The sequence below is a fragment of the Elgaria multicarinata genome, chromosome 2 (genome assembly GCF_023053635.1).
Source record: "Elgaria multicarinata webbii isolate HBS135686 ecotype San Diego chromosome 2, rElgMul1.1.pri, whole genome shotgun sequence".
In the NCBI taxonomy this organism is placed as follows: Eukaryota; Metazoa; Chordata; class Lepidosauria; order Squamata; family Anguidae; genus Elgaria; species Elgaria multicarinata.
In genome coordinates this window covers 121,875,389-121,890,946 of record NC_086172.1, presented here as the reverse complement: position 1 = coordinate 121,890,946, position 15,558 = coordinate 121,875,389, and the positions used below count along the sequence as shown (strand labels likewise).

Here is a 15,558-nt window from a genome sequence, read left to right as displayed (position 1 = left end):
TTTATTCCAGTTTCTTCGAGAGGGACTCATAACCAGAACGATTTACATGAGACATTCTTAAGGCCCCAATAACCATCCAAAGAAGCGAAGAAACAAATCAACAGAGTCAGATTAGTACCCAGGAGTTGTCTATGACTGGGCAGGTTTAGAAAAGAAAGTGACAGAACACCACTGCTGTCACCTACTGCTCCCAGGTAAACCATTCCAATGTATTATCAATTAACTGCAGCCCATCATAGATAATGATATTTCTCTCCCACAAGTCTTGCCTTGTCCTTGTTTACAGGCAGCCTTTGTTTACAGGCAGCCTCCTAATCTAAAATGACTACTCACCAGCAACTATGAGCTCCATCGCACCTGAATGTTTGCTCTTGTATTATCCCCCTCCATTTACTTAGTGTTTGAAAGCCTTACGTTTCATTCATCTTCACACCTCTCCTCGGAATCGCTGTTTCCCCCCACCCTGCAGATCTCATTTGTACCTCCCCTTATAAACTATTGGTTGTTTGCAGGGACACCTCACCTGGCATGCCCCCTCCCTTTCATCAGCAATGCCGCCTGCCCTCAGGACATCGGATGGAGTACAATGGGATAAAAATACACGTACAGGGTCAAGCGCATTGCTGGGAAAAATGTTCCTTGGAAACCTCGCAAAGAGGGGGGAAGAGGCAAGATCAGGGCACGACTTGGATGGCGTCATCTGAGTCCTTTGTATGCAATGCATTGTGACAGCGGGCTATAACGTTGGTGTGATGGAACTCCCAATCTGGGATCTAAACCTAGGGTTTGGCCATGCAACGAGGGATGGGCAAATCTGTCAGTATCAGTTTCTCCCACACTTGAGTTTTTTAAATCTCAAGTTCTTTCTCTCCCAAATATAAATTATGCAAATTTTGATGAATTCTTACTCAAAACAAAACAAAACAAAACAGGGATTCAAACCCAGACTTTTAAGAGCAAAGCCTTGGGTCTAGATGGAAGAATCTGTCCATTTTGGTTTCTACAATATCCAGATTTTTAAAAAAAATTCAAGGTTTTTTTTGGTCCTGAATATGGATAATATTGACAATTTTGGTAAATTCTTATCAAAACTGAACTACACTGAAATTCTCACCCATCCTTATATGCAACACGTCCAGATATCAGCTCTGTCCACATATGTTACTCAGGCAATACTGATACAGGACTTAACAACTTGAGCCATAACATCAGGAGCTCATCTGCTCAACTTTCTGTGAGTTGGTTCAGATGTAAAATTAAATGATGGTCAAATGAGTCCCATGTTAATGTGTGTACTCCCCCATGTGCTCTTGTTCTTTCCCTCACTTCTGATCTAGTGATAAACCAGAGTTTGCCTTTACATCTAAATGGAGAAAATTATGCTTTGTGTCCCAAAATTGCCAACCCAGTTGAAACTGGGATGCATTCCTGGTTTGTGGACAAACTTGAAAAATGGCTCGCAAAAACAAGTTTGGATATAACTGCAAACTATAGTTTGCCACTAAATTGGAAGTTAGGTAAGGAATTGGAGTTCATGAGGGGAAGGCAAGCACAGAGCTCATTCATGTAGCACTAACCAATGTCTTGGCATTACATTGGAATAGACCCAATGTGATAATATGTCATCATCAATGCCCTTCTGCTCTCTACATAGGACAGATCAATCTCTACAGAAGAGAATAACTGGACACAAACCTGACATTAAAAATGTCAATTCATTCAAAAACCAATGGAAGAACATTTAAATCTCCTAGAATACTGTGCTGCTAATCCTACAGAATCACTATACTTCAACAAAAAGCAAACTGAAACTGCTTAACTAGAATTTATAAACAAATTTGATCTACCACATTCAAACTTAATTGTGGCTCTCATTTTCCCACTATAGGTGTAAAATTTGCATGGCATAACTAGAAAGATAGCATTATTACAGAGACTGCTATTGTGAATGGTCACCCTGTTATTATCTTACATACATTTGCACAGAAATTCCACAGAAAGATTGCTACCCAGATTTCATGTCATTTTGAACCCACTGTTTACAATATATACTATCATACGTAACCAGGTAAATCTGCCAACTGAAGATAACTTTTCATGTATCTGATTAAGTGAGCTCTAGTTCATAAAAGCTTATGTCACAATAAAGGTGGCACAAGATTCTTTGCTGTATCCAATGTGAAATGTTGCTTTCAGTGTGAACAGTGTACTTTGTGTGTGAGAGAGAATCCTTACGGATTATTGCAACTTTACTGCCTCTGCCTGTGGCAAATTAGCTTTTAACAGAGTCCAGAGTTGTCTATTGCTATGCCAATCAGTCAGGCTGTGATTAATCCTGCTGTCTGAAACCAGCCTTTTCAATGCTTTACTAAGCACTTTAAATATTTTAATTCCCCCCAAAATCAAGGATATAATAACATCCTTAAAACTTATCTCTGCTTTGAAAAATACTGAGACTCTAACAGGTAGAAACCTATGTTATCCCTGTGGAGGCAAATTAATATATTCAAAACACCTCATCTACATTATTTTGGGGTCTCTCAATATATATTGCATGAATCCTGCCTGCCTAAAAGCCCCACATAGTATATCATAAACTGCAGTATCCTACTGGCAAAGGAGATACACTCAACCTTGAAATTTATTGTGATTTATTTATTTATTACATTTTTATCCTACTCTTCTTCCATGGAACTCTAGGAAGCATGCATAGTTCCACCACTTTTTTATTGTCACAACTCAGTGAGGTACATTAGGCTGAGAGAGAGAGAGAGAGAGAGTGATTAGCCGAAGGTGACCTTAATAATTTAGCCGAATTTGAATTCTGGTCTCCATAGGCCTAATCCAAAACCCCAAGACAAGAGTTAAGCAACCTGATGCGCTCTATGGTTTGGACTTCAACTCCCATCATCCCTATCCATTGGCCATGCTGGCTGGGGCTGATGGGAGCAGTAGTCTAAAACATATAGTGGGCACCAGGCTGTCAACCCTTGCAGCACTACACCACATGGGCAGGTGTAATTTTAGAAAAACAAACCACTAAGTAATGAGTGACTGAAACGGACTAGGTTTGCAAGGCAGCACCTGGCTCCCTTATAGGAATTAACAGCATTAGTTCTGTTCAAGTGTGTAATTCTACAAGGTATTCCCCTACTATTAAGGCCTACTAGGAGTACATGGAAGAACCTGGGATCTTCTCTGGGTTTTCATCCTTACTTACACAGTGACCTTACATGGAGGGGGAACATAGTTATAGGAACACCTGGGCTGAATCAGTGATTTTGTTGTTATCACAACTCTAAGATGACAGGAACTGCTTCAAGTTGTTTGAGAACTCAGGTCAAAGTTCCAATTGCCCACCTCAACTTTCTGGCAATTGCAGCATTGCCTTGGAGAGAAGACAATTGCATCAGGGAAGTACATTTCCGCTAAATATTGGGAGGGTAAGAGTTGTTTGACAGTGGAACAGACTGCTTTGGGAGGCAGTGGACTTTCCGTCAATGGAGGATGTTAAGCAGGGACTACATGGCTATCTGTCAGGGATGTTGTAGTTGCATCTTAAATGGCAGATTCTGCAGTGAAGAAGGAGCTAGCCAAGAACAAGATGGCTCCAAGGTCCTTCCAACTCTATGATACTATGTAAAGGTGCTTCCAGACAAAAGCTCTTTGCACTACTAACTAAAAGCCATAGTGTAGCTGTTCTCATTTATTTATTTATTTAATTAATTAATTACATTTATATACCGCCCCACAGCCGAAGCTCTCTGGGCGGTTTACAACATTTAAAAATAGTAAACATTAAAAGTATACAATTTAAAACCACACACACATTTCCACTTTAGCTCGTTCTTTTTCTGGTGGGAAAACACAGGAGCATTACAAACTGAAGAGCACATTGTCTGGACCCCCTGTAACATTCCGTGAGCAATTGCACAATAAATGCCTTGTCTGAAAGCACCATGATCCTGTTTTTTTGCCAACCCCTCTTGTCTACTGCAGCCCTGTGTGCCTTATCCCATACTACTCCAGAGGCCCACCCTGTACTCAGGAACAGTTTTTCATGGCTGAATAGGGGGGCTTGGCAATATTCAGTGCTCTGTCTTGCCTGAGAAGGGATTTTACTGTGAAACCCACTACTGTATACAAACCATTGGCTTGGTTCCCACAATCACTGAGTGGAAATAAACCATGGTGGGTTATTTTCCCACACCCATGCATCCCGGTCGCATGCTAGGAGGATTTGAATGATTACACTCAGCAGTGTGGCTTGTCCTGTAGTGCAAACCCAGCCAGGGTGGCATATTGTAGTGAGTAACAAGCCACCCAGAACCCTACAACAGCCCCCATGGCACAGGGTGGGAGCAGGGGGAGGTATTAGCTACTGTGGCATATTTGTCTCTTTTGCTCGTGTGAACCTGGTTACTCTAACATTTAAAGGAGTTTTATGTCGTTGTTTACCATTTCCCCACTTTGGCAACCTAAGACTCACATAGTGGTATATATATAAAAAAAGCATCTAAGTGCGTGCATCTCCAAAAATATTTGCCAAGGAGCTGAAGGGAGTGAACTGGGTCGAGTGTAGATTTTATAATGAACCCAGAGTTGATAACAGAATGTAAATATATGGCTTTTGCCCCATTCTATTTTGGGTTCCTGCATTCAAGACAGGAGAGAAAGCACAACCTGATGAGCAAGATAATGGGATCTTAACCAGACATTTGTTGAGTGGGGGCGAGTCGTGGGTGCCCTGTGGGCGTTTGGGGGGTGGGTGAAATGGGGCGTTTGCCATGGAACTTAACTGGCTGGGTGAGGAGAAAATAGCCTTTGCGTAAAAAGGCTCTGGGTCTGTCAGTGGTGCTATGGGGTGGGTGAGGAAGCGAAATCCAGCTGATGGCAGGAAGGTGAAGCGACGTGTTGCTCGGGTGCCTGCCTACCACATTTCCCTCTTGGGAAGTTTGGGAAACGCGCCAGGCTCCGTTGCCGGCAGCCGCAGCAGTTCTGGGCGACAAGCGAGGGCGGAGGTTGCCCCTGCGGGACTCCTCCTCCGAGGGCAGGGCCGGGGGCGGGCAGGCGGAGCAGGAGCGAGCCCCAATCTCGCCGTTGCTTGCTTGCTTCTGCCGCTGCTGTGTTGCGGAGACGTTGGCGGCGCAGAGCAAAGCAGCCGCTGCTGTTCGAGCGAAGCCGAGACGCACCGCGAGCCACCCGGGCAAGCCCTGGCTCCTGGTGGCGGCCAGAGAGCAAGGTCGCCAGGAGAGCAGAAGGAGGGAGAGGCGCAGAGCAGGCGAGAGAGCTCAACTTACTTCTCGCGGCTGCTCAGGAGGGGGAAAGAGCCTGCCTAGTGCAGGAGCTGGAGCTGCGGCAGGGGTCGCCACCATGAGGCGGCTCGGGGCCGTCCGGCTGCCGCCGCCGCTGTTGCTGCTTCTGCTACATTTGGGAGCCCTGTTGGACGTGCGAGGTAAGCCCTTCCGAGGGACACCCCTTTCCCGCGCTCTCAACCGCCGGGCGCACATTAAGCTGCGGACGAACGAAATGGGGCTGTGCAGAGCAGATGGGAAACCCCCACCCCCGTCCCTTCTCCTGCATAGTTTGTGAAAGATGCCCGGAGCTCGAGTCGTGTACTATATCCTGGAAGCCCTGCTGTGGAAATGGTAGACGTTGCTCAGGATTACCCCAAGGACGCTCGACACATGCTCAGAGGCACCCCGCACTCGTCACGTACTGCTGGCAAGAGCCTCGGCGGGGACCGTTCTCAGGCTCGGACGGAGCCCTCGTTCTTGCCGGGAGTCCCCCCGGAACTTCCTTCCACCCCATGCGCCTGCCTGGCTTTTAGTCTCGAACAGAGGCTGAGCTGCTAGAGCTACAATCCTTTGTACACTTAACTTGGAGCTAGTCCCATTGATTAAAGCAGGCCTTAATTATGACCATACAGGGTTAGGATAGCCCTGCTGGGGACTACTCACCTGCCAGCCGACCGGGCCTTTGCCCTCGTGGCCATAGGAAATATCCTAACAGCCTTCTCGCTTCTCCATTTCTCACTCCTTTTGTTTCTAGAGCTGGGGGGGGGGAGGAGAGCACTCAAGTTTAGGAGACTTGTGTGTGGAAGAGAACTGCGTTTATTCACCGTGAAAAATACTTTGCACATGCTCAAGTACTAATTGCACACGTTCCAGGACTGATTCCTCTCTCACACACTCCTCCCCGGCCCTCGGGTTCGAGCACCCTGATCTCCTATTGTGAAATGAAGTGTTGGGGCAAAGCCCTAGTGAACTCTGTCTCAAATTAAGCCGTGCAGGAGGGTGGAGTGGCGACGGCTTTGCTAATTTGCAAGAGGTGCTTGTGTTTCTGGCGCCAGCATGCAGGGCATCCCGCCGAGCAAACTACCTGCTTTTTTCCCTACTTGGCATTGTCTTTGTCACATCTGTCACAGACACACACACAGACACTCATTCTTGGAAGATTCTTGTTTCTTCATCTATTTTAGTTTATAATATCGACTAGATCTGCTCGTTCCATTGAGAAACTTCCCTCTCACAGCCTTCAAAGCTTTTCTTCCTGCAACCAAGCCGGATCCCAACAAAGCCACAGCAAAGGGGTCTCAACTTCCTTCATCATATATTTCTTGCCTTAGAACATCTCTCCCCACCCCCAAAGGGAGCCTTCTCTTTTGATGCATTTGCGCCCACCTCCTCCTTCTCCTCTGAAGTTGATCTAATAAATTTAGCCACTTTGTATTTCCACCCCTCCTCTTGTTTATGTTTCTCTCCCTCCCTCCCTTTGTGCCTTTCTTTGCTGCTGGTGAGTGAGAGACTGGTATTGTTGAATTCAGTGCTGGAAGGTTGTATGTGTGCAGGTTATTTCTAGCCTCTGTTGCGTGTTGGGACAGCAGCCCTTCCTCAACAGGAATGTAGCAGCTCTTCCTACTAGACAAGCCCCTTAAAGGTACAGCCCTCCTTTGCTTGATTTTTTGGCTCCCATTTCTCCTTTTCCAGATTTTAGTGGTCTTGAAAGTGCTTTTTTAAACATTTCTAAAAGAGGGCACAGGTAATGCATCATTGTAAAAAAAGGGTACAACAGAGTATACAGCAGGCAAGTAACTAAACAAGAAAAGAAAAGAAACACCACCAGCTTTTCCTTGCCTGTTCTAATTGTTTTACAGTGCAGTATTTAAAAATGTGATGAAGAAAATTGTAGTGGTTCACAGATCAGTGCTGAGCATATTGCTGGTGCTAAATGAATGGTGGTAGAGTAATAGTAATACTGTTTTGGAGGGTGCTGGGAACTCCACTGGTCACATTTTCTATAGAGGAAAGCCAGAAGAATGGCAGAAATGTATCTTCCTGTAATGTTTGTCCTCTTCTTTGTCTGCTGCAGTGTAATTTCATCCACCTGTCTCTCCAGATGCTGATTTGAAGTTGCAGGAAGTTTCCACTTTAGAAGTTTAGGCTCCCTTCATTCTCACTAGCATTGGCCCTGGGGCACAATGAGGTTGTGTTTAGCTTAAACAGTTCCTTTCTAATCAGGATCCTGTCTGCACACCCACACATACAAAAACGATGGCAAGATTAATTGTCTGAAAATGCTGGATAGAGCAGGCTGAACCTTTAATTTCTTTCATTGTTAAGTGGAGGAATTTAAATTTCCCTAACAAATTCTGCGAGAGTGAAGAGGAAGAATTTAAAAGCTAGACCATTGCCTAGCTAGAGGACTGTGAAGAATTTTATTTTGGCTCTTACCCAGGTGCTTCTAGTTAATGTGTCCTGGCAGTTAATGACTGTGTGGGGGATGGTTTGCTGTAAAGTGCAGGTCGTTTGTCATGCTTGCTTGTAAGTGGCAGTGCAGTGATGTTGTCTAAGGGAGGCACTTATGCCGGGTTAACTCAGGAAAATCAACATTTATGACTGAAGCTGTGTTCCAGCGTTCTTTTCCTGAATCTTCCTCTGTGATGAGAGGTCCCAGGGACTTGTGCTTCAATTTAGGATATGTTCAGTATGTTAGCATTGGCTGATGCCTCTTTGTTTTCGGATAAGAAATCCTTCCCTGAATAATGCTGTGATCCTGAGCACACTTTGTTGTTGGAGTAAGACCCTCTGAACTCAGTGAGACCATGGCCTCAGCTAGACCTATGAGTCTAGCGCGACAGAGGGGTGAGGATCTCGTGATATTATGATTGCGAGTTCGTCCCCCTCTGTTTACACGCGGCGCATGACGTCCAGGAAGAAAGAGGACGTTGTGCCCGCCATTTTGTTCTTCTTTTAAAACAAAGGAGCGCACGAGCGCTGGAGCTCCGAAACGTGAGGTTTTTAAAAAATAAATAAATACATTTCCCTGCTCCCCCCATCCCACCCCGATGGGCACAGTTCTGTGGTCTCGGGATCATCCCGAGATTGCGGAAAAGGCGCGCTTAAAGGGTAGGTCGAGATCATGGGGAAAGGGAGGAGTCATCTCTCCCTGCTCTTGGGATGCCCTGTGCGTCGTGTGGGCGCGCAGGGACGATCCCCAGGATAAGCGCTCATCTAGCTATGGCCTTACTGCCAAATAAAGGTTTCACCTTTATTTGTCAGGCATTCTGGGTGGAAGGGCTGAATTTCAAACATCCGTTTTCTCTATTTCCACTTACATCTTTTACACAGTGTCACTCTTGTGCCGCTGCTTTATGCTAGTATCTTTGGTGAAGATTTACATTTCAAGCTTCAGTTTCCAAACCAGTGTGGCCATGCATGGCCCATCAGTTGGCCTTGGTATGGTGCTGATCTCAGCACTTCCCTTTTCCTGATAGGTATTATTATTATTATTATTATTATTATTATTATTATTATTATTTATTCAATTTATCTATCAACAAAATATCCTAGAAATGGCAAACATTCATTTATGTGGAAGGAAGTAAAAGTATGCACTTAGAAACAAGACTTTCATCAGAGGGTTTGCTAACCCTGCTTCCTGTCTATGGCAATTAGTTTCCGGGGGAAGTATAGAGTGTTGATTATTACCGTTAAAGCCCTACATGGTTTGGGTCCAGGCTACCTGCGGGATCACCTTCTCCCGTACAATCCGCCCCGCACACACAGGTCCTCTGGGAAGAATCTACTTCAATCTGCCAAATTAGGCTGACAAGTATTACCCAGAGGACCTTCTCGTCTGCTGCTCCCAGACTGTGGAATGGCCTACTGGAGGAGACTCATCAACTTAATAGTCTTTTAGCATTTAAGAAAGCTATAAAGACTGATCTATTCCAGCAAGCCTATCCAGTGGAATTTTAGGATGTTTTTAGGATGTTTTAATAATGTATACTATGTTTTTAATTCAGTTTTATGTATTTTATACTTATTGTTCCACGCCTCGATCCAAACCGAGGCGGATAAGAAATAATTTATTATTACTATTATTATTATTATTATTATTATTATTATTATTATTATTATTATTATTATTTCCAGCCATGAAGACTCAAGCTGCCTCCTTTCTGTACAGTCCCATCCTAGATTATGTTTAATGGTCATATTAGAATGTGACAGAATATTAGCAGCTGTGTGTGTGTGTCTATATTACATATCACTTCCTCTAGTACTGAACTTTCATTCTGCACAAGTTTGGCAGAAGTCTTCATTATTACGTTCTGTGTCCCAAAGTTATGCCCTGGCACTGAAAAGGTTCCATAGTGAACCCTGCAGAAATTAAGACCCACCTATGCTACAAATTGTTGGCAAACTTTTTGGGCGCTCTCAGATATTTTGCAGGTGATGAAAGAAGGAGTCCAATGTGTTTGTCAGTTTAAATATTGGTTCTGAAGTGCAGAATGCCAGATAATAAATGTGCTAATCTTCATGAGTGAATTTGTAAGGGTATAAATTAAAACATCCAGAAAATCAAACTAAAGGAAAACTCCCTGTTGGTTGGACTCTTCCCCCCCTCCTTCAAGACAGAAAGTCTTTAGAAAAAGAAACTAGTGATGTCTAATTTTACTCTTTGTCTTTGCTATTGACTGCATGACCTAGGAAAGGTGTGGTATTTCTTTAGGCCTCTGATTTCCCATTTGTTGCTCACAGAATTATGACTGCTTATGCTACTTTAGAAGTTGAGGTTGTTTGATCTATCATAGGCAAACAAATTTGATGGCGTGGGATGAGTGCTTTAAAAAATATTTAAATTTGCACCTATTGGTACAAGTAATGGAAAATTTTATTTGTCTGGAAACTGGAGAACATAGTCTATTAGTACTATATTAAGCAGCACTTCACAGAAACAAAATGTCTAATCTTTAAAGCATTTTGTAGACTGAAAGGATACTATAAGGTCAGTTTGAGTTCACAGTTATAAAAGACAAGGCATTGCTAATAGTTTAAAATTATTTCTATACCATCCGTTTTAAGAATTTAAAGGTTGAGGTGCTTCTGTGTACTGGCAAAGTGTGTGATGTCTAGATTCTAGGGGAATCAAAAAGTCAGAGTGAATAAAAATAGTATGAAATCTGTTGAGTTCAAAATGGTATGTGTTACTAGTTTGAACAATTTGGCGCTAATACATACTTACAAATATTTCCAGTCATTAAGCAAGTTACATACTGTTATAACAGTGATATTTATCTTCCCAGTAAATTTTCAGTAGCTTCTGCTCCCTATGACAGATGCAAATGCTGGTCTTCATTGCTGCAAAAAGAGGAAGAGCTATTAACTAGTAACACTTAGCTATGTATCTTAGACGGCAGATTGTTTGGGTTATATTTTTGTATAATTGTATTTTTGCTGTAAGGGAGAAAATAAAAGAAAGGTGATAGGGAAACAGATACGAAGAGACAGGCTACCGTTTACCAGAAAATCAAAAATATAAATTCGAGAGCTTACAAATACATTATTCAGGCAAGGCACAACTGTAACAAACCTGGAATATTTTTATTATGGAACTGTCCCACCAGCTGAAACTTGCTAGGTGATCAAGGAAAACCTGGGGTGTTACTCACCCTTGGGTTTCTTTGTGTTCCTTTGGTAGACGGCAGCCGTGAGAGGAATACAAAAACTGGAAAGATGCATTTATTGAAAATATTTTAAGCCACAATTAGGTTAACTGACTATTAGAAAAGTTAGCTTGGGGTATTTATTTAAAATAATTATAACCTTGCTCTATTTTTTTTTCTTGTTCTTTTTCTCCATGGAGTGTGGAATGAGTCCTAATTAGGTTTATCTGTACGAGTATTGAAATATATAAATAATATTTAAGTAAACAAACAAGAATACTGGTTATATGGTGGAACAACTGCTTTGGAAATATGCATAATTTGAAAACCAAAATGGGTTTTCTGCTAATATAATACTTCTCATAAATCCGACGTCACCATTTATATTTCTACAATTAGATTTTTTAAAAGGTATTTAATTATTCCTCTTTCCTCCTGCTGTGCAAAAGATTTACACAAACAGGAAAACATGGCTGACAGTGATTGGGCGAAGATGATGACTTTTCAGAGGTTTGGATGTGATATTGTGGGCTGCCGTTCCTGTCATACACACGCTCTTGATTTTTTTCTGTCCGATTACACTTTCTCTGTATTTTTTGTAGTTTGTTGTTTTGTCTCTGTAATTTTTAACAGTGTTTCAAGCCCAAACAAATTCTGAAAAAGCCAAAACAAGCCCCATAAGAGTGACCAGTGCTGTTGCAATATATGTGATTTATTGGGACTGTCACAATGCCTATTGAATAGTTAGTGCTCATTATAAGTAACACATCCTGTACCCTGTGCCCAGACATTGTGGAATGGTTTTAAACATATTTTTTTAATTACTTTTTTAAAAAAATATGTGAAAATGTAATTGTACATCCATATATGCTTGTCTGCTCTTCAGGAGTTTCTTTTAGGAGTGAAATCAACTAGATCTTGACAATTTTACCATTATTGATTTGTATGTGACAACGGGAAGTGGCTGCAGTTAGGAAATCCCTCCCCGCTACACACACATTTTTTCTACCTCTGGATAGATCAGATCTGTTGCCATACTAGAGGTGAGAAGTGGCTGCTGTTGTTCTTGCTCCAGAGAAATAATGTCCTGGACACAGCCTGATTTTACAAAAGAAATCATGAACCTATTAATGAAAGTGCCTGTCAGACTCAGAAGCTGAAGAGTTTAGAGAAGCATAGATCTTTACTTAACCCCTTTGTATTGTCATTTAACTGGGTGTTACTTTAATATTAGTAAAGGAAATATTTTCAGGAATATGATAAATGTTTCCTTTCTGAAAGAGCTGAGAGTGCCTCTTTAAAGTATGCTGGCTTCACCTGACGGGGCCTTTGAGCTGGGCTTCTTTTGGCATGCAACATACTCACACTGCATTAATTGGCATACTGTATTTAGTGGCTGTCTGCATTTCACACAGATCCTGACAAAGAACACTAATCGCAGCTGTCGTCCATGGAGTTAATGTGCCTAACGGTTCGGCTTTTACCATTGGGTTTGCAGTATCTTTGGTTCACTGACACGGCTGTTATGTTAGGCGTCAGTCTTCTATGGGATTTTGTTCTCTATACTGCCTAAAGACTGAGCATTAGGGATATTCATTTAATCCCTCTTCTCCATCTCTACAGAATGAAGTTTGCAAATACAGTAGGCAAAAATAAAGTGTATCCCTCTTTATTCCCAGTATTCCCAGGAGTCATTGGTTGTGTTTATTTTATCTATGGTTGGTAAAGGCAGAGTATTTGCTTGCTTGCTTTGGATTAGATGAGTCCATCGGTTTTTGATGCTTTTACCCAGCACTTTCTATGTAGTGATAAGATGGCCTATTTCATACATTGTCTTCAAGCTGTAGTGAATTAATTGTCCACGTACTTTCTCCTTTGAAATCCATGGGCTGGATTTGGACATGAAGTAGGCATTGTAGAGTGGATACAGAACTACCCCCGTTACCCCTGTTGTATCACACATCAGGTTTGCATGCATGGTACACATGGGAGTGGGGAAAGAAGCCACAATGGCTTCTTTTCCCTGCGCAATCATCTGAACACCCCCCCTCTTTGTTAGATTGTGACATCTGGGAATAGAAGAAGTACAGAAAGGATGAAATGTAGTTAGTTCTGTAGTTCAAAATATAATTGCTTCATTTAACCTTTCAAGTCTTAAGATGACTGGAATTGTCAGCGCGTAAACAGTTTTATGCCAGCAAAATTTTGTCAACTGATTTGAGATTCATTGCCCCCATTGTAAAGTAATTTACAAACATGTCCATGAGCTTACAGTTATAATGAGCAATACTGGGCATTGCTATTTTTTGAAAGGTTATCAATTTTTGTGCAACTCCTTTCCGAACTAAAATGACACATTAATTTTTAAGTGCTTTACCTGGTGCAATATATTGCAGTAATATCACCCATATATTGAAAAGCCGCTTTGAATGGCTTAGGTTCTGATTATGAGCATGCCCTTGCTTGCAGAGATCCATTTACCAGGCACACGTGAAGGGGCTTTCTTTTGCATCTCTCCCAAATTGTGGAATGCTATCCCTTTAGAGCTTAAATAGGTCTCCACTCTTGGCTTTTCAGAAAGGAGTTAAGATGCATCTCTTTAATTTTGCCTTTTAAATTGTGAATGGTAGTTTTAATGTTGTTTCATGACTGTTTTGATATGTTTTTATTTGTTATGTTTTTATGTATTATTTTTATTTAATTTTTTGGACACAGCTTTGGTGACATTTGTGGAAAGGTGGTGTATAAAGACACATCTCTCATTCATCTTACCCATACTTTAATTAATATGCTCCATTGACAATTTCTTCTGCTTTAAATATCATTATATCCTGTCTAGTCAGTGACCTGGTTTGCATGTAGTGCTAACCCATGTTTTATTTAAACCATAGTTTGTTACTCAGGGTTTGTCTGACTGTCAATTAAAGAAACTATGGTTTGTTTTCCCATTGCCTGGGATGTGTGTTTCTCTCCTCCATTGTCCACTCCCTCCTTGTATCCCAACTGCTTTAGTGACTCTGCAGTACTGGCATGTAAAGAAGCTGGGAACTTTTTTTACCTGTCTTGCTGCCTCTGTAGCCTGACAAAACAAGCCATGAACAAGCCACAATTCTGGGTTCGCATGTGACGGCAACCCATGGTTTAAACAACCCACAGTTCACAACCTTACCATAAACCATGGGTTCTCTTCATGGTTAACAACCCATAGTTTGTGGTTACCAACCCATAGTTAACTCATAGTTCTGAGTTCGAATGAAACAATGTCCCACAATTGAAGAAACCATGGTTAATAAAACCATGGTTTATCATCATGTGTGAACCAGACTCTCTCCCAACTTCCCTATCCTGGATGCTGGCCCATACTGCCCTATGGTTAGATTTAGATATGATCATATCATGATCCAGTGTATGATGTATGTTACCTTCCTGCATGCCCTGCCACCATTTACCTCACCATTCGCCTCCTCTGTTGAAATTGGAATGGTCAAGGGAAAGCCTTGTCTATCTCATGGATGTCTATCTCATCAGTTTTCTTTTAAAGTTAAAATATTGCTGTATGCTCTTTTGAATGACAGAAAATGGCAAATGGTGAAATTAAGAAGGTGTTTCCTAAAATTTGTTAGTTTTACATGAAGCTGAAGGAGGGAGGCATGGGGCGGGGAGGGGAGGAGGCCATGCAATAGATGACCAAAGGAGCTGCACCTAAGAACCATTATCCTTCCATAAAAAAGTCTTTTCCAAATGTGTACAACTGTATGGAAAGAAGTGTGGGCTGATAGACTAAAGATGTGCTTTCCATAGAGTGCATCATGGATGACACAAAAACACTGTAAGTCTGAAATGTGACTGTACATTTACCATCTTTCATGGCAATCAATCAGCTAAAACCAATAGAAGTGCATTTAAAACTATGTTTCTGTCTTTCTGTCTGTGTTTCACATGTCTTTTGCAAAGTGTGAAAGTGGCTCAAAAGCACTTTAACTGGTATGTGTGAAACCTGCTTTGGTTTATGGACATCCACCATTGGATAATTTCTCTTATGAGTCATTGAATTTATTTAAATACCTCCCCAGCTTGAGAATGTATTCAGTCTATAAATACAAGAAGCTACCAGTTTGTGTTCCTCCTTAAAAATATATTAAAAGTTAAAAAAAATACAGTAACTTGTCATACAGTTACCTCACATAAGATTATCCATGGCTAATTGAAGTGTCTATCATCTGGAATTGAAATAATTGTTTTCCTTCCCTAGTTACCTCTGTTGATAGAAGTCCATTCAGAAGTGGTCTTAGACATCAGTTGTGTCATTATAGTCATCCATGAAACTGTCTTAATTCTCACTTTGGCCTCATGTGCATTGCTGGTAATCACACCAATCATGTTTGGTTTCATATTTACCCTGATCATTGGCATAACAATGGTGATCATAATTGCCAAGGGGTAGATGCATTGTTCACACATAAAGCTAACCCATGGTTTGGGTTGTTGAATTCTGGGTTGTCAGGGTGTGTGAATAACCATGCTAATGCTAACCATAGTTTGTGAACCATGAACAACGCAGAAAGAGAACCCATGGTTTCTTGTTGGATTGTAAACTCTGGGTTATT

The 15,558-nt window shown here is 41.8% G+C and overlaps 1 protein-coding gene across 1 annotated transcript in view; it reads left to right on the top strand.

Annotated features, from left to right (window-relative positions):
• Window positions 1–551: 551 nt before the first annotated feature.
• Window positions 552–15,558, top strand: part of LRP4 (LDL receptor related protein 4) — a 121,655-nt gene continuing 106,648 nt past the window's right edge. Inside the window, exons 1-3 of the mRNA XM_063118433.1 lie at window positions 552–603; window positions 1,338–1,517; window positions 4,955–5,455. Of these exons, the coding sequence (XP_062974503.1) occupies window positions 552–603; window positions 1,338–1,517; window positions 4,955–5,455 (733 nt within the window). The remainder of the gene's footprint in view (window positions 604–1,337; window positions 1,518–4,954; window positions 5,456–15,558) is intronic.